At 36.7% G+C, this 17,530-nt stretch overlaps 1 protein-coding gene across 1 annotated transcript in view; it reads right to left on the bottom strand.

The window, feature by feature from the left end:
• LOC136775943 (mucin-17-like) overlaps positions 1 to 17,033 on the bottom strand; it is a 119,674-nt gene extending 102,641 nt beyond the window's left edge. Inside the window, exon 1 of the mRNA XM_066731156.1 lies at positions 16,652 to 17,033. Coding sequence (XP_066587253.1) covers positions 16,652 to 16,666 — 15 coding nt within the window. The 5' untranslated portion in view covers positions 16,667 to 17,033. The remainder of the gene's footprint in view (positions 1 to 16,651) is intronic.
• Between the last annotated feature and the right edge of the window lie 497 nt (positions 17,034 to 17,530).

Here is a 17,530-nt window from a genome sequence, read left to right as displayed (position 1 = left end):
CGAATAATAATTTAAAGATGTAAAAGACTCTTTAACTTTAGCGTCTGTTCTTCGTTAATGGAGAGAGTAGCAATTTATTGAAAAATTTCAACGAGAAACGCAAATTTTCTACCAGCAAAATTTCTCTTGGAGATTGAAAATTTCATTTCGACAGTTTTAATTAATAAAATGCATTTCGAGTGAGATATAGATATGTTTCTCTCCAGCAATTCGATTTCCGGGGTTAAAAGTGAATCCGGAAATGGTTGGTGAATTTTACGGAAGGAAGATGGAGTTGGATATTCAGTGTTCTGCTTTCCGATCGTGGCTATTGATAGTTAAGGTGTGGTAGTGCGGTCCTGATGGTGGTGCTGGTGGCAGCAATCTCGTTGCTTGGCGAGCGTTCGCGCTTGATTTATATAATCGTCCGTTATTTTTCATTCCGTTCTCTACGAAGAGATTAATCTCGGCCTCCAACCCCCAGGACCTCTCTCGCACGCGTTGCGTCCCTTTTCTTCCAGGATGCACCCACCACCTCTCCACACTTCCTTGCCCCTTAATCCCCTCCGATAACTCTCTACTCTCTTATACCCCCCCCCCCCCTCCCCTCTCCATTCTACTTGCTTTGATCACTCTTCCAATCCCTATTTCTATTCGTGTACCATAGTGTGTGTGTGTAATGTGTCTGGTGAATTCTTGTGACATACCAATTATTTTGTTCAAATTGAAAATAATTTTTTTAATAATGATCCTCTTGGATAACTATCCGCTCTCTTATAATTTTCCTCGAGTCGATTGTTCTTTTAATAATTATTTTTAATTATTAGCTAAATGCATAAAAATGGTACAACTATTATTTTGTACACAATTTAATTATTAGCTTTGCTCGGAGATCCGACTATAGTTGCGCGTTGTGAGAGAGAGAAAAAATGTTACGAGGAAGAGAAATGGAAAAGAAGAAGCTATAAAGGACGTGGACACCGGAAAACAAGCACTGAATAGGAGGGAGAGGGGGGAGGGAAGTGTAGAAAAAGAAAAACGTCCTTCTGCCTGGTTGTGTTGTTGTTCATAGCTTCACGAATCGAGCAAACGAACGAAAACTCGTGCAAAAACTCGCTTTATTCGTATATCGTGTGCTTCTGTGTAAAAATGTATCTATCATGTATTTGTGTTGTTATTATTATTACGAGTCCTGTAAAGTTAAAACTGTACTCCTAACAAAACGCGCGGAGCAGAGAGATGCGAGCAATAACGCGTCGAATAAACTGAGAGCGTAAAAAAGTGGGCAAACGACAGTTTAAAGAGAAGCTTGTGTAACGTTGCGTCGATTACCCTTGTCGACGATGTTTTAATAAGTTTTACGGAGGTTTGGAGAAATTAATCGCAGTGTCGTATAAAAAGATTAGCCAATCCTGAGGAAAATGCCATTCCACTGTTGCGAAAAGCTCGTAAACTTGTAATGAAACGTCAGGGAATGCTTGTCCATAAAATGAAAATATAAGAAATGTATTTTACTTATAAGAATTGTGATTAATGACCTTGATACGCGAGAGGCTGATCGATGAATCTCATTAGACCCATATATAGTCATTTCGAAATGAGTTATTAGAAACATTTTAGATATTATTGTACAATCAGCTTTCTTCGCAATAAATTTGGATTTCAGTTTTTTATAAATAACTTTGAAATTATCTTGGTATCTTGCATTTTATGAAATTTAAATTATAAAAGGTATACGATGGACTGGATGAAGCTACTCTTGGCAGAAATTATTCCACGCAGAGGATTAATTGTCTTTTTTTCTTCAAACTCCTTTCGTTCACATATTCGTATAAAGCTTTTAAGCTAGAAACCTGTGTTCACATACTGTTTAAGAATCTTATTAGTTCCATAAACAGTCTTTTTCAAAATAAGTTATTCGTAACATTTTTGAAATGATTGTACAGCCAGCTTTCCTTGTAATAACAGTGAATTTCAGTATTCTATTAATTACTTTGATATTATCTTGGTATCTTGCATTTTATGAGATGTAGATTATAAAAGAAGTGTACGATGGGAAAAGATAAAGCTACTCTTTGCAGAAATTATTCCACGCAGAGAATTAATTGTCTTTTTCAAACTTCTCTCATTCATCTACACGTACGAAGCTTTCCAGCTTAAGAGTCAGTTCTCATGGTTCAAGAATTTGATTAATCCCATAAATAGTCGTTTCAAGATGAATTATTTGAGTAATATTAGCAATGATTACATAGAATCACAGCTCTTTTTATAACAAAATTGAATTTTGGTATTTCTTATAGATCACTGTGAAATTATATTAATATCCTGCAATTTATGAAATTTTCATTATAAAAGGTATACAATGGAAGCAGATAAAGCTACTCTTTGCAAAAATTATTTCACGCAGAGGATTAATTGTCTTTTTCAAACTTCTCTCGTTCGCCTACACATACGAAGCTTTTAAGCTTAAAAACTGTGTTCATACATTTTAATCCAGTAAATGGATGATAAAAGGTCTGCTGTTACCCTCTGAAACAAACCAGGCCAAAGAGTAAACAATCGGATTTTGCAAATTTATTCAAATAAAAAAATAACAAATATCCTGTTGCATTATTGAATCGAGTCAATGAAATACGTGAGAAATTTGTGGAGCGTACAAGAATACCTATATAAACGATTTATAGTAATTTATTTAACGGTAGTTGCAGCAAACCTAAATAATTTTCATACTCCGGATTTCCAGCTGGTTTCATGAAATTTTCACCGTTATACACACTGAACAATGTTTGCCAGACAAATATCGTAACAAATTTCATTATCTTGTGCTTTGCGTTATAATTTCCTCTCTCATTCAATTAAATTAGAATCTCTAATGAATTCAAATATCTCTTATCGATAAGAAAACACTGGACTGAAGTTGGCCACAGTTGTGCAAATATACAAATATCAAATCAATTTAAACGATAATTGAAAGGTTGTATAGATTCTACGATAAATTTAATTTTTCAATATTCTTTTATATCTATTATTGTTATTGCTCTTGACGACAAGTTATATTCATTAACCTCGGGCAATCCTTCAAGCGTGACAAGCATATGCAGATAAATAAAGAGAGATCGATCAATTCGCTAAAACTGCAGATAACTTTTCCACGCAACTTAAATGTATTGAAAATCCCTCGTCGAGTAAATTTATGTAAACAGTATTACATTTCACTTGAGTTTATTTATTATTGGACGTAACGGAAAAATTGGAATATTTCAATAAAACCTCTGAATAATTAGTATTTCTTAACGAGAATCTACTAATGAACAGCGATCTATAGCTGTATACAGAGTGACCACGTGAAATGATTCAGACCACCGAGACACAAAATTCTTGTTATCGTCCTAAAAACCAGAGATACCAATTTTTGCATATACTATCGTTTCGAATGCAAATAGAAAAATGCTTTAAAAAGTTTGTATAAAAAAAATTGACATTTCTTAAAATGACAAAGATAAACAGAATTTTAAATGGTACACCCTGTATATTCTAATAGAAACAAATGCATAATTTTTAATTGCAATAATCTCACAATAAACTGCTAAAATATTCAATTTAACAATATACATATATATAAAGTGATTTGATTAAATGTTTTAATTTTGAACGAATCTCGTCTTTTGAAAAGGCGAGAAGTGTCTGTTGAGATTAGAATGTTTAGTTTTCAAGTTTATCATTAGACTGAATGACACATTGAGCCTTAAAGGTGGCTGTCTAGGTTGAGCGAGGGGTGTAATAGGAAAACAATGCTATCTTTCTCTCTCTCTCTCGCTCAAAGCATTGCCATAATGATAGAATGCATTTTCCATTTGTCCAATTCCCTGCAGTAATTGCATCGGACCTCTCTCTATTGGGTTTACTCTGCTGCACCCACTCTTTCTCACCTCCTTTTGGCTCTCGCGCACCCTTTACCGCTCGTCCTTTACAGCTACCCCTCCTCCCACAGCATCACCACCACTCACACACACACACACACACACACAACTTTCAAACCAGACTAGCAACACCAAACCGTGGCCCCTCAGCCATCAAGTCAGAAATTGCTTCTGTACACATTTTCAATGTTTACCAAACAAGCCTCGCGACTCACGGTTAAGAGAAAAAAAAGTAAGCCCCCTTTCTTGGACGAACCATGTTGATTCTTCGTCCACGAGTGCTGAGAATCAACAATAACCGCTGGGTCCAAGAATTTTCTACTATTTACGTTGAATTCAGACCCAATAAACTTCTTCATTCACCATTATTGTTATATTTTATCGTACGATACAAGCCACACTTGCATAATTGTATTAGGTAAGAAAAACATTATTCTTTCTACACTTTTTTCTCCCAATGTAATTAAGGAAGTGCATAAAATTCGCTTCTGCGTTAAAAACCAACGAAATAATCGTCGCTTTTTAGTCCTCGCCGTGTAAAACTTGTTCCTCCCGTTGGGAATAATTAGCAGGCCTAACACTCGTTAAGAGAACTCGCTGAGGTTGCTCGATGATGAGAAAAATGTTAATTTTTGCTGCTTTGTAATTAACGCGTGCAGTTTACTTTTGCGTAGGTGTGAGTTTTCTCGTATCTCGCTCATCGCGAGAGATATTACAAGATTTTGTAAATAAAAGTTAATAATAAGCTCGTATACAGGGGCATTTGTATACATGGGGAGAAAAGAAAATATTTTGGAGGACACGCGCGCACACACACTGACACAGAAGTAAGTGCAGACGTTTTATAAGCTTCGTCGCGCGCGCGCGTTGTAAGTCGTCTGAAAAAGACGAATGATAATCGTTTGAGTAGGAGAATTACGGAGCTGCGAGTGAAGATAAGCCAGCAGTTTATGTATTATCCGCATTCGTAAGTGACTCTCGTTACCTTAGAGAATGTATTCGTGCCACAAATCACAATGCGTTGCGCGCTTGTACGGGTATTCTTGATGGAAATCAATAAAATCCAATAACTTTGGCTTTATTCAACTAACAATATCTCTGCCTTTGTCACTCGACACTGCTAATTAAAATTAAACTTACGATAGTCTCTCGACACGTCATCCTTTTAATCAACCAATTAATTACCAACAACAATTTGTTTACCACTCGAGAAAATCGTTCCTGTAAAATATACAATTTCTTTGTACGTCGAGCCCCGAAATATTTCTAAAACAGAACATTTGCCGAGGCAATTATACTTTCATCTTTGACCTTTGACATTTTGCGATATTACGATAAAATAACAGGTATACGAGGTAGAATGCGTATAAGAATGTAATTATTTAATCCGACATTGATTTGAAAGTAAGTTTCGCGCATAGGGTTAAGCAGGGTTAAGCAAATTTATCCAGAAAATGTATATAAATAATAATAATAAGAAAGTTGATTTGCGCGAGGATGTGCAAGTTTAATATATATATATATATATGTATATATAAATTGAAAGTTGACTATTCGATTGTAATTGTACAAGTATTATTTGTGTCATCGAGCAAGCACCAGGTATTTAGTTATATCGATTTATCATCTCCTTAATCGGATATCGCAATGTAACGCGAGACCGTATAATCCGATCTCGCGTTCAATCAGGAACAAGAAGGAAATTGTTTTTCTATTTCAAATATGCCTCAACGTAACATTTTCTTGTGTACTGTAGACGCAATGAAAATATTACTGCCAATATTTCCCCTTTCGTTTTCCTCGTCAAAAAATTCAACGAGTGATCGCATCTTTCAATCGATTGGCGCGATTCGATTAAAGATTCAAGCCATTTCGATGAATAATTCAACGGTGAGAATAAGTCATTCTTGGTGAACGACGCGTTAGATTATTGGCAGATTGCATACGATAATGAGGACAGTGATTTTTTTAACAAAATCCGATTATTCTTAAAACCAATGATCGGAATTATTTTTTTATCGGTCGAGGGTCATGTTTTTTTCTTTCAATTCTTTAACTTGCTCTCTCTCTCTCTCTCTCTCTCTCTTAAAACATTATACTCGGATTGATATACTTATATAGCATTGTATATTAATAATAATAATATAACTCCTCGGAGAGAATTTATAGTTAATAACAATGATAATAATAGCAATAACTGTAGTGGACTACTTTGTAACGCATGACTATATCATTGTAAACTTGTACAAAAAAACATCGTTCCGAGAATGAGTCACTCTTTTCAATATCGACGAGTTAGATAATTAGCAGATTAGAAAAAATTACAAAGGCAACTGTTTTTCTAATAAAACAAAATTATGAGGACGAATGAAGAAAAAATTTAATTTTTACATTGCAACCTTATGCACGTATATAACAATATATCAATAATACAAGAATTAGAACAGAAACTATTAAACAACATTACAAAATTATAAAAACAGTTCTCAACCCACGATTATCATTACAAGTGTAACATTGAATTGCAAAAAACAATTTATACTCATTAGACCACGAAATTGCTGTAAATTCACGAAAAAGATTGGAGAACCGAGGATGAGTCATCGTTGTCGATATCGACATGTTAGATAATTAGCAGATTGCATGTAATTATGAGAACAGTGTTGGTTTTTCAATAAAGAAAACGAAATTACGAGAAAACGGACGATCGGTAGGGTGTTGTACTGATTAAGGGCCACGCAGTACCAGTGCACGCATACAATACCATAATAATATACTCATACATATGCCATAGAATAGAGTCAGAAACTAGATAATGACGTGCTATCGCTGCTGCTTGATACAGTGCAATCAGGATGCCACGACATTCCCTTTTACCAGCAGCTTACATAACTAATGCACTCGACTCGGCGCACAATAGGAAACGGTGCACCACTGGAAACATCTCCTATACCCCCAACACACAAACATAAACACGCACAAACACTCTGCACTCACCGTCACTAATACTTCTTTCTTTCCCCTCCTTAATCTTCTTCGTTACACATCACAAGGAATCCACAGTCCATCCTAATTCACTAATAAAAATATAATTATCTTTAAAATTCGAGTCTAACAACCATTTCCGAATGGTCAATTATACAAATATTATCTTGCCTCTCTCTCTCTCTCTCTCTCTGTATAATAACCATAGTTTTATATTGCATTGTTATTGGTATATTTTTAACGAATGCTATCTCTATAATTTGTTTTCAGTTAAAAGTTATTTCTACAAACAAAAAAAAAAAAGGTATATTCATAGTCACTAATACTTCTTTTCTTACTTTTTATATACTCGTGGATAAAAAAATATTTATCTCAAAAATGGAAGTTTAACTTTTATTCACACTTTGTGGTTGATTACAAAAATATTATTTTGCTGCTATGTTTCTATATTTTAGTATTATTGCTCTATTAAAAAAAAAAAAGAATTCTATCTGTATAGTCCTTTTCGAGAGCTACAGTTATTTCTAATATTATTGACGATTTGGCGTTCGAGTTGAAGCGAGCATCTGTTGACGTTGGGATTCGGACAATAAAAACATTGTGTTCGTTTGAAATAAATGGCAATATCTAGGGTTAAAATGGCAGCTTTGCTAGATAAATCAATCTTTTATCGCATTCCACGAAACAACTTGACGCTTGTGTATTAATTCATAAGGCTTTTTTCAAACGTCGTTATCGCTGCTGACTAAATAAAGAAATAATTTGGTTATCAAAACTGGTTCACGTGTTCCAAGTGACGGTAAATGCTTCATGAGAGCGATATTGGGTTAAATAATAAAAGGGGTAAAAAAGGATGTTAAATCTGCGAAAGAGAAACGTTTCTTCTAGCACGAAGGAGCAGGGATTATGGAAACTGTGGTAAAGATATACCCCAGTGACCTGAGAAAATTTACTGCCAATTACTTTGCTTCTGTGTACACACAGAAACAACGTCCCGAGCTGCGATGCTCTGTTAACTTTTTCTTTCTTGCGATGTTGCCAGACTATTTAATTTTTATTGTAAATCTTTCTTTTCGTTTCATTCGTTCGCATCGCATTTTCCTTTTATTTTCTATGCGCGTTATTTAAATGCTACTTTCATGTGCGCAATGAAAAATTACTTTACTCTCCTTTTCATCGCACCTCGCTGGTTTAACTCGGAGGATCAGTGGCGAAAGTAGAGCAAGATACACGATTTACATAGCCGATATGTATAATACCGTTTACCAGATGCGAGAATACAAACTATATTTGAATCACTGTCGAAACAAGTAAATCCACGAGTCCCTTTCGCAACGAAACGTTGCATCGAGCGTGCATCTAATGAACAAGTAGAGTTACATATATACACACAGAGTTGTGCCATTAAATTATTTTCATCCAAACAGGGGTTAGTATACCTTTTGCAAGTATAGCCTTGTATTTAAACATTTACATAAGGAGAAATAAATTTGTTTTTTTTTTTTCGGAGCAACCTGTACATTGACCAATAGGAAGCCTAGAATCAATTACCGTTCAATCCTCGATAACTTTTGAATTAATCGTCGGACAGAAAAATGGCAAAGGAACTTTTCTCTTAGAATCACCCGAAATATCCAAATTCATCATTCCGGCAAAAAGCGAAGAATCACCCTATACATGCAAAACGGAGCATGCGTGCGCACGCACCTACAGCACGCGCTTCTCTATCCAGCGGTTACTCGCTAGCGGAGCTTAAATCCGGTTTGCCGGGAAGTGCAAATTGCACATCTAATCGCTTCAAATGCGAAATTGGATAATTCTATTTGGCTAGTTGGCCAATTTTTCATACGTCTTGTTTATTTCTATCCTCACTGGTTCGCAGGCGTTAGACGGCGATATTGAGCAATTTCATTCGTTTAATTTGCATAATAAACTGTAAGCAGAAATATATTAAATACAAGGTCAACCGTGCACGATCTAGTTTCGACTCGCTGCTACCTAATTTGGTCGAGTCATTCGCCGAAAAATCTCAGTGGTCTCCCTGCGCTAAAAAGTGATTAATTTTTGAGGAACGGAAGAAGGATAAGGGGGAGGAGGAGGGTCACAGAGAGGAAGTAGGGAGAGACTTTTACGAGGATGTTTCTTCTACCGTTTCTTTGACCGGAGTTTCAAGAAACGACACGGCACACCCGTTACAATAGAATAGTCGGGACGGAAAAATTCAGGCGTTTCATAAATCGAGTGCACGACGCGATGTAACGTATTTTATCATTGGGGTTAACAACGCTGCTAATAAATATTGCCCGAGGTGTAACTAGAAGATTCGACGATAAATTTTGTGAGAAAGTGTGAAAAGAGAAACACGTTGGACTCGTTAAAACCATTTTGAGGCATCGTGTGTACGAGTGTGTGCGTTTCAAAGAGAGAAGAAAACGTGGACGATTAAAATGTACGTTTCAAGGCTGAACGAGCTTTATTCCACACAACATTAATATCTGCGTTGCTAAATAACCTATTATGAAGTCTTTCGCATAATTGTCAGGAAAAACTGTTCGAAATCCAGGCGATCGTTACGAAATTTATAAAGCTTCGCGTAATTGGTTTCCCGAAATTGATTGGAGAACACGGCAGCCCCCCCCCCCTCTCCGCCCTCTTATTATTAATCGATACAATTAATTTCGAATTCTTGCACTAATTGACCCAATTCGCTCTCGGAAGGTTCCAAGAAAAAACTGGTCAACCACGAGAGTGGATAGGCGATAAATAGGGGCAAAAAGTATTTAAACGAGTGATAATGAGCAAAAATTATGGCATTTGAAATAAGCAAGCGATGGAAAGAATAAGCAAACTCGAGTTCTATCTGACTTTTCTTCACTATTGTCGTCGCTATTTTCATTACAGCATTTTTTTTCTCTCTGTCTTACAGCTTTCCATCTTTTCCATGAAAGAACGTCCGAGTACAAGTACACGTGTGTGTGGGTGTGCGCTTAAGAATATGCGCTTGCGACTGTGTCTGCACGTTGTACACGAGAGTACAGTCCGCTCCATAAATAACAGCTTATTCGGGGCTTTACTTATCATACTCGGTTCATCGATCCTAAATAAATTTCGCGTTCGACTTGCGAGAAACGTCAAGCAAATAGGGCGAGAAGCCGCCAAACTTCGATTGAATCCGAGGAAATATCTCCGAGATATATATATATATGTATAAAATGAAAAAAATAAACTCTAACAGAATTGGAGAGTAGTAACACGATTGGGGATAAAAAGCTGGATTTTTATACGCGAGGAATAATAATAATATTTATTTTATAAAAATTGTAAAACCTCGTGGTGTACAATATTATTAAAAAGTTTATCAAGCTATAATTATTTTTAATAATTAATATAAACTTCGTCAAAGTCCAATTATATATTTAAGACAGAATCAATAGTTTGTCAAAGATGCAATTGTTTATTGAAAAGCACTCGGGAGGTTGTTAATAACAAATAAATAGGAAGGATGATAATAAAAGGAGTACTAAAATAAAGTTGAGAGTTTCTCCGTGAAAGCACACTTGGTATTCCGATTGTATTTATCCGAGGCATTAAATTGAAACGTCGACGAAATGATGATGCAACTAGCCAATGATCATTACAATTAAAACAGCGTCATCGCTGTAAATCATTTTAATTTGAGAAACTATTGGCCGTAAGTCCCGATAATTCTCGAGTCACGTTAATATAATTAATATAATCGCGATTGTAAGAAAATTCACATCTCTCGAAAAGCAGTTACGCTTGGCAGAGCTTAAATATGATGATAACTGCATTTGTGAATGTTCCTCCTGTTATGCGCGCTGTAAAACCCAATTTATCTGTGTACATGTGTACGTGTACAGTATATGCATAAAGTAAATATACTATATATATATATATATATATATATTATACTACAATAATAATTAGCTACGACTTAATAAACTACGTTTAATCAACGAGAGCTACGCGTATACGGTTAATTAATGATTTAATTAAGCAGCGCGTTTAATTAATATTCATTTCCTTTATGTTGCATCGTTTAATTGAAACAAAAAGTGCATCTTTTTGTTTCTCAATTTTTTATTTATTTTTTTTTATTATCATTAGTATTATAAGTATAGCGCGTAACGTTATCATTATAAACTTTGTAAGAGTTAATGCAACGTGGAATAAAGAATGAAACCTAAAACTCCAAGAAAGAAACTTTTAAACAGCTTCAATAGCGTTGTGTAAAGCTAACAGTTCTAATAATAAAATGATTTCCGTTTCGACGGTACTCAGCAGAATGAGTATACAGTCACCGTTGTCTTGTTGATTTATGATAAGTATCTCGTATTTCCAGCATTTTCTGCCAGTGGATATTATTTCTTTTTATATGTAATTAAATCCAATAATATAAATGCATGAAATATTCCCATGTTTGTCGTAAAATATTGGAGAATCGAATAATTCTATTAAAATAACTTCCCCCCCCCTCCCCCCTCCCCTCACGCTCTCTTTCACCTCTTCATTATTCTTCCAAGAATAAGCGTAATTTTTATACGAAGCATCATTGGGACTCTCCATTTGAATTTTCCAATCAAGCGTTTCGTTTAAATTAATTAGCTGAATAAACGAAGATTTGGATTTGCGTAAGCGACAACGGAACGATCGATCGGTTACTTTTTTTAATGTTCACGGAAAAGAAGTAGTAATAATACGTATATAAATTTATTCTCATAAGCTGATTCTATGTAGAATTGATTTCATAACTTTCCTACTGGGAATCGCGGTCAGTCATACTTTCCGCCGTGACTGTACCCCCTCCCGACTAATTTTGCCGATTAGAATTTTAGCATAGAGTATGTACACTCCCCGCCAAAAGTTTCCAGTTTCCGCCGTTACCACTAGCGCCCCTCCACACGTCGCGCCGCGTTCGTTCCATCGGTATCGCTCTTCCCCCACTCCTCTCTCTCTCTCTCTCTCTATATATCCTCCCCCCTCCCGCCCGCCAACCTCTTTCTTCCTTCATTCCTTCCTTTTACCCTCTTTTACTACAACCCCACAGATTTGGCCCGTGCTCGCTCACAGATTTTATCATAATTATTACAACTTTGGCAATTATAACCTAAAACTCGTGAAACTCATTTTAGAAAATAATTTTCGAGAAAATCCTCGTTCCATTTCTATGCACGCTTCAAGATCGACCAGCGCGTGCGTTAAAGGACAGAAAAGCTGGATGAAAAGTGGAAAATTTCTCGTTAAATATAACGTACAACGACGAATCGACGGAATTTGAAAATATTTTGGCGAAAGCTCGTGACTGATGCCACAACACGGCACGAAACAAATATCTATACACATATATTACAGATTGATAAAATTATTAATCCAGAGAATATTACAACGTTTCAGTACGAGACGAATGAATATTTAAGCCGGAAAAGAAACGTAGGAGTTATCGAGAAAAAATCATGTTTATACAAACTGGCACATTTTTCTGAGAATCTGTCCCATCTCGGATTGCAATGGACTATTTTTAGAAGGTCCTCGTTGCATAAAATATGTCGAAGAGGGAAGAAGAAAAATGTCTGCTTTTTCAATATAAGAGCAATGAGGGAGGGTATAAAATAAAAGTGAAATAAAACTAGGTTGTGTCAAAGTGAGAGAGAGAGAGAGAGAGAGAGAGAAAGATATATATATATATATACATATACGAGAAGAGAGAATTAACTCGTAAATTTCCCCATTGATTATAAGATAGATCAAAGGGAAAAAAGTGCATTGTCCGTATTAAGAATAAAGTATCATTTGTTTTTCGAGACATGCGCCTCTTATACGCGATCTGCAATTTACTCGGTAAGTATAGCGAGAGCTCGACGAAGCTGCAAAAGTAAATTCCATTAAGGCAGAGCAACGGGTACTTCCGTTTAATGTCGTTAGTAAGGCGCTGTGGTGGGGAGTTCGGGAACTACGAGTTAGGTGGGGGGAAGGGGGGAACTGGCCGGGAGAAAGAAGAGGGACGCTCACTCGCTAGCGCGCTCTGCGCGCGCCATCTCTCGAAAAATAGACCTCCAGAATTTAGATTAATAGCGTTAATATTTATACGAGCGTCGAACGAAAAGTTGTGATACAAAAAGGTAGATACGGCGAAAGGCATCCTGCAAGAAGGTCGATGCTATAAAGATAAAAATATTTTGACTCCTAAATTTCTGAGTACACAGAAACCAATATATGTAGATTGCGACCCGAATAATATACAGAAGCCACGGACACAATGTAACGTACACACCACTTCTTTTAATTCAAATCTACGACAACTCACACTTGTCTCTTCTATCCATTATAATGAAACGTTCTCTCGCAATATCGAAAAACTTCTCAACGATACTTTATTACATAGTTTGCTAAAAACACGCTTTGAACATTTTAATCAATTTCCAGGCAAACGTTTATGCGCTATATTTAACTTGACTCGTCACATGTTTTGTTTACACATCGAAATACCTAAACATTGCAACTGTGGCCAAACGAATCAATTTTTACTATCCGTATTAGCCATCTTTGTTTATTTTATCTTTCACTCGACCTTATTTTCGATACACCAACTTCCCATTAATGCTCGCGTAAACACGTCTTTCTCGTTATTCATATATCTCGTCTAACGATCATTGTTTTCACAATTTATTCACTCTTTATTAGCAATTTTGTTTTACTGCTTTTAAGGATTAATCCAATTCAATTCCATGTAATTTGCATTTTAATCCGACAATTACAAGATGTATCGCGATTCGGCCATGTGTTATATATATATAGTATACATATACGTATAACTCGTTTCTAACACAAGGACCATTGTAGTGTGGAGCACCTGCTTTGCGTTGAGTTCGTTGAAATTAGTTGTGCCTGTGTGTTTGGACCTTCTCACACTGACGCTACATCAATATATGCATTACGCACGCACGCACGCACGCACACACACACACACACGAATCACGAATGATTTCACACGGTAAACTTGTATATATGATATATAAATCTTTACACGTTAATCTTAAACTATCGCGTGGCACGAAAGTACGCGCGCACACACACACACACACACGTCCATACACGACAAAGAAATTCTGTAAACACACGAACGATTATCAGATGAATTAGTAAAAATAAGATCTTAAAAATAAGATAGAAAACCTATATGTGTACGTTTGAATATTATACATAGAAATGCTGTCATTTATACGAGTATAGCTGCGAGATATAACGTATATATATATATATATATATATAAGAAACTCTAAATACGTTTAGCATTCGACTTTCATATTATTCGTCTAAATTATCTACAATAAGAGACAATAACAATGTTCTGCTTACGTGGAACTTTATGATACTGTTTGCATATGCACGCATACACGCAAAGTGCATTACACACTCAGCGCACACGTACGAAAATGGATAGTCGAGCCTTGGGCGAGATTATAATTACAAATGTAACCAAGAACTCACAATTTTCTAGCTTGATATATACTCGACAAAGAGAATGTGCATGTGTAGACGGTGCGCGTGAGAGCAATTTATGCCAAAAACGCTGATACGCATGTTGGAGATAAAAAGAAATATTTAATTTCAAGTGAGAGAGAGAGAGAGAGAGAGAATATTTCGGATGAATAATTTTATTATTACAACCTTAAAATACAGTCGAGTGTGAATTGGAATTATTTGCTGAGGAATAAATAAAATTCCTCTTTAGCAAAGTCCAATACTTTTGTGTAACGCGATATTTTTCTTTTTAATTTTAATTAAAAGCGCCCTCTACTCTCCCCCCCCCCCCCTACCCACTATACACCATTCTAAGTTACAATATAAACTTCTTAGCGAGTTACATTGTACACGAATCTCGACACGACCTAATTTGTTTAAACCAGATGGCAAGATTAATTATTATTAGTAAAAACTCGTCTCTGATTATTAAATAAATTACGCAACACGTAACGGTAAAGGATGAAATGTATCTAAACGAGCAAACGCGTGTGAAAGGAAAAAGAAGGAGCAGAGTGCACTCGCTATATCGACCTACCGAAAGAAAAAAACGCACAAGCTACTTTACACTTATTATTATATATATGACAATACAATAACAAAAACGTCGGTTGGCGTTTCGGGCGAGCTACAATAATTACTTGCCACGCTTCGAGCCCGCATTATCGATTTAATTCTCTCTCATACATATACTATTTTCAATTCACCTCACAGAAGTGCGATTTACTGTACAGGGTTTTAGCCAGAGCTGTACTATACGTATGCTGCGAGGGGGAGGGGGAAGCCTCGGAGAGTGGGGGAACTATCCAATTATAGATGAAAAAGAAATTGGTTTAAAAATGCTTTTGTGCGCCTGTACAATAATAAGTTTCGAATTAATACTCGCCGTGAATGACGCTGAAGCTTTGACGATGCATATTTTTGTGGATATTTTTATGCCCACACAGACAGACCCGTCGAACAAATAAATATGTGAGAAATCGTAAAGATGATAAAGAAAAAACAAAAACTTTAATCACCACCTTTTTCGTGGAACACATTTTTTGGCTCTGACTGTACATTATTCCACGAATAATTCCAAAACCTATTTTCTCTTCGTATATACATGTACTATATTGGCTTCCAGTTTTTATGAACAAGGAGAAATATTAAATTTAAAATCACAGAGAGGTTTAGAATTTCTTATTGTTTGTATACACAACGCGCGATATTTATTCATAGCAATAATTAGAAGATAGTGTGGTGAAGCGTGTTATTGATTTGAATTTCGGACATGTGCAGGAATATAGCTCGTGTGTTTTGTTTTTTATTGTACTCCCTATAACCGGTAATTAGTATTCGTGACCGTGTAAACAGGCCTAACAAGAATTTCAAGAAAATGTATGAAAGCATAGTTGAATTTCATTAAATCATCGTTAGAACAATGCGAGTCGAGATGGTGATGTTAAATCGGGTTAAGGCACATCTATAAATACCTCACCAACTGAGAATAAGCGAAAGAGATAAAGATCGAGGGAAGAGGTAGCGAGAGTAGGAAAGAGTGATACGATGGAGTGAGTAGCGTGGTGGAAGAGGAACAAGAACCGAGTGAGAAAAGAAGAAAAAGATTTGTAATTGAAGAAAGAAGGAAAGCTCTTTGGAGTAAAGGAGCGAAGAAAATAAGAATTGGTGAGAAGGACAGTTCTGGTAGAAAGAGAGGGAGAGAGGTTTAGTAGAGTTGTAGACAAGGGTGGAAGATGAGAAAGTTGAAAAAGGAGCGCCAAGTAGGAGCGAAAGAGACAGGTTGATATAGTTGCAGCAAGAGAAGAAGAAAAGAGAGGGGAGTGTGTACGCGTGAGACAGAGAGAGAGAAACAGAGAAGTGGAGGGGGAAGGTTGAGTGGGAGAAAAGGAAAGAGAGTGAAAATATGGTGGGGAGAGGGGTAAGCAGTCCGTCTAATAGTATCGCACGTTGAGGATACACACAATGGCATTTGTTGCCAGATGTCTAACTCCGGGATAAACTCCTCTCCCCCACTCTAGCCCTTCCCCCACCTATCAGCACGCTGTCACTTCTGCATTACGTCCGCGCGCGCGACTACGCATAGATAAACGGTAACAAGTGATTTGACCATTATCAAAAAATTAATCCTCAGCTCTCTTCATTGTCCACCTCAAACACGAACGATATTGCATTTGATAAAAAACAAATTTTTCTTGCTCCTCATGAATTTTTTTCTCACTCACCTCGATCTTATCCATTTCTTCGCTTCACGGATGTCACTCACTGTCCTCACAGTCATCTAGGATATTTTAACACGCACACACGGACGGTTCATAGCGAAAGAAATAAATTGTAATTTACACGAGCATAATGTGCGTGTATCGCAGCGAAATAGATTTGACGCGCGCGGACCAGCGACTCACGATGCGGCGCACGCCGCTGTCCCATCAAGACTACTTTGTATTTACTCTAATTATGTGACGTCACGGATACACTGCCTCCCCACCACAAAACTGCCGAATATACCCGAGCTTAACCGTACAAGACCGATTGGAGCCGAGCTTACCCGCCGAGTCGAGAGGCCGAATAAACTGACACTGACGCACGCGGACTGCGCCGCCGGCCGGACCGATCTTACACTATTCACCTGTTCTCCTCTCTTTCTCTCTTTCTCTATCACTCTTCCTTTTCTTTCTTCCCACAGTTTCCCCTCTCTTTCTTTCTCTCCCACCCACACGCCACGGCACTATCCCCACTCCTGAAACTCCATTTTCCCTCCGTTCCTCTACTCCATCCTCAGCTTCTCCTCTCCTCAGTTCTCAGCTTGAGTCCTCGACTCTTCGTCATCATTTCATTCGAGACCTTCCTCTACGCTGCGTGTCCAAACTCGTCAATATATTTCGAAAATTTGAAACCTCCGGAAACTCTAGCGCTTCAAAACTAATATTGTGCTTCTTAAACGGTATACGCAAGTCAGTAACGCAACTTATCTATTAACGTTGTTCCAGTTTTTTATTTGCTGTGTGTAGTGACATCTCTGGACTTATCTGCCACCAATATTGACATTTAAAGTGCTTTTCCGCTCAATCCGTTTTTGTTTGACGACGGTTATTATATTGTTC

The sequence above is a fragment of the Prorops nasuta genome, unplaced genomic scaffold (assembly GCF_024137725.1).
Source record: "Prorops nasuta isolate Cenicafe-Biocafe unplaced genomic scaffold, Cenicafe_Pnas_1.2 PNAS00008, whole genome shotgun sequence".
Taxonomy (NCBI): domain Eukaryota; kingdom Metazoa; phylum Arthropoda; class Insecta; order Hymenoptera; family Bethylidae; genus Prorops; species Prorops nasuta.
The sequence above is the reverse complement of the archived record's forward strand: the minus strand, read 5'-3'. Positions and strand labels throughout refer to the sequence as shown.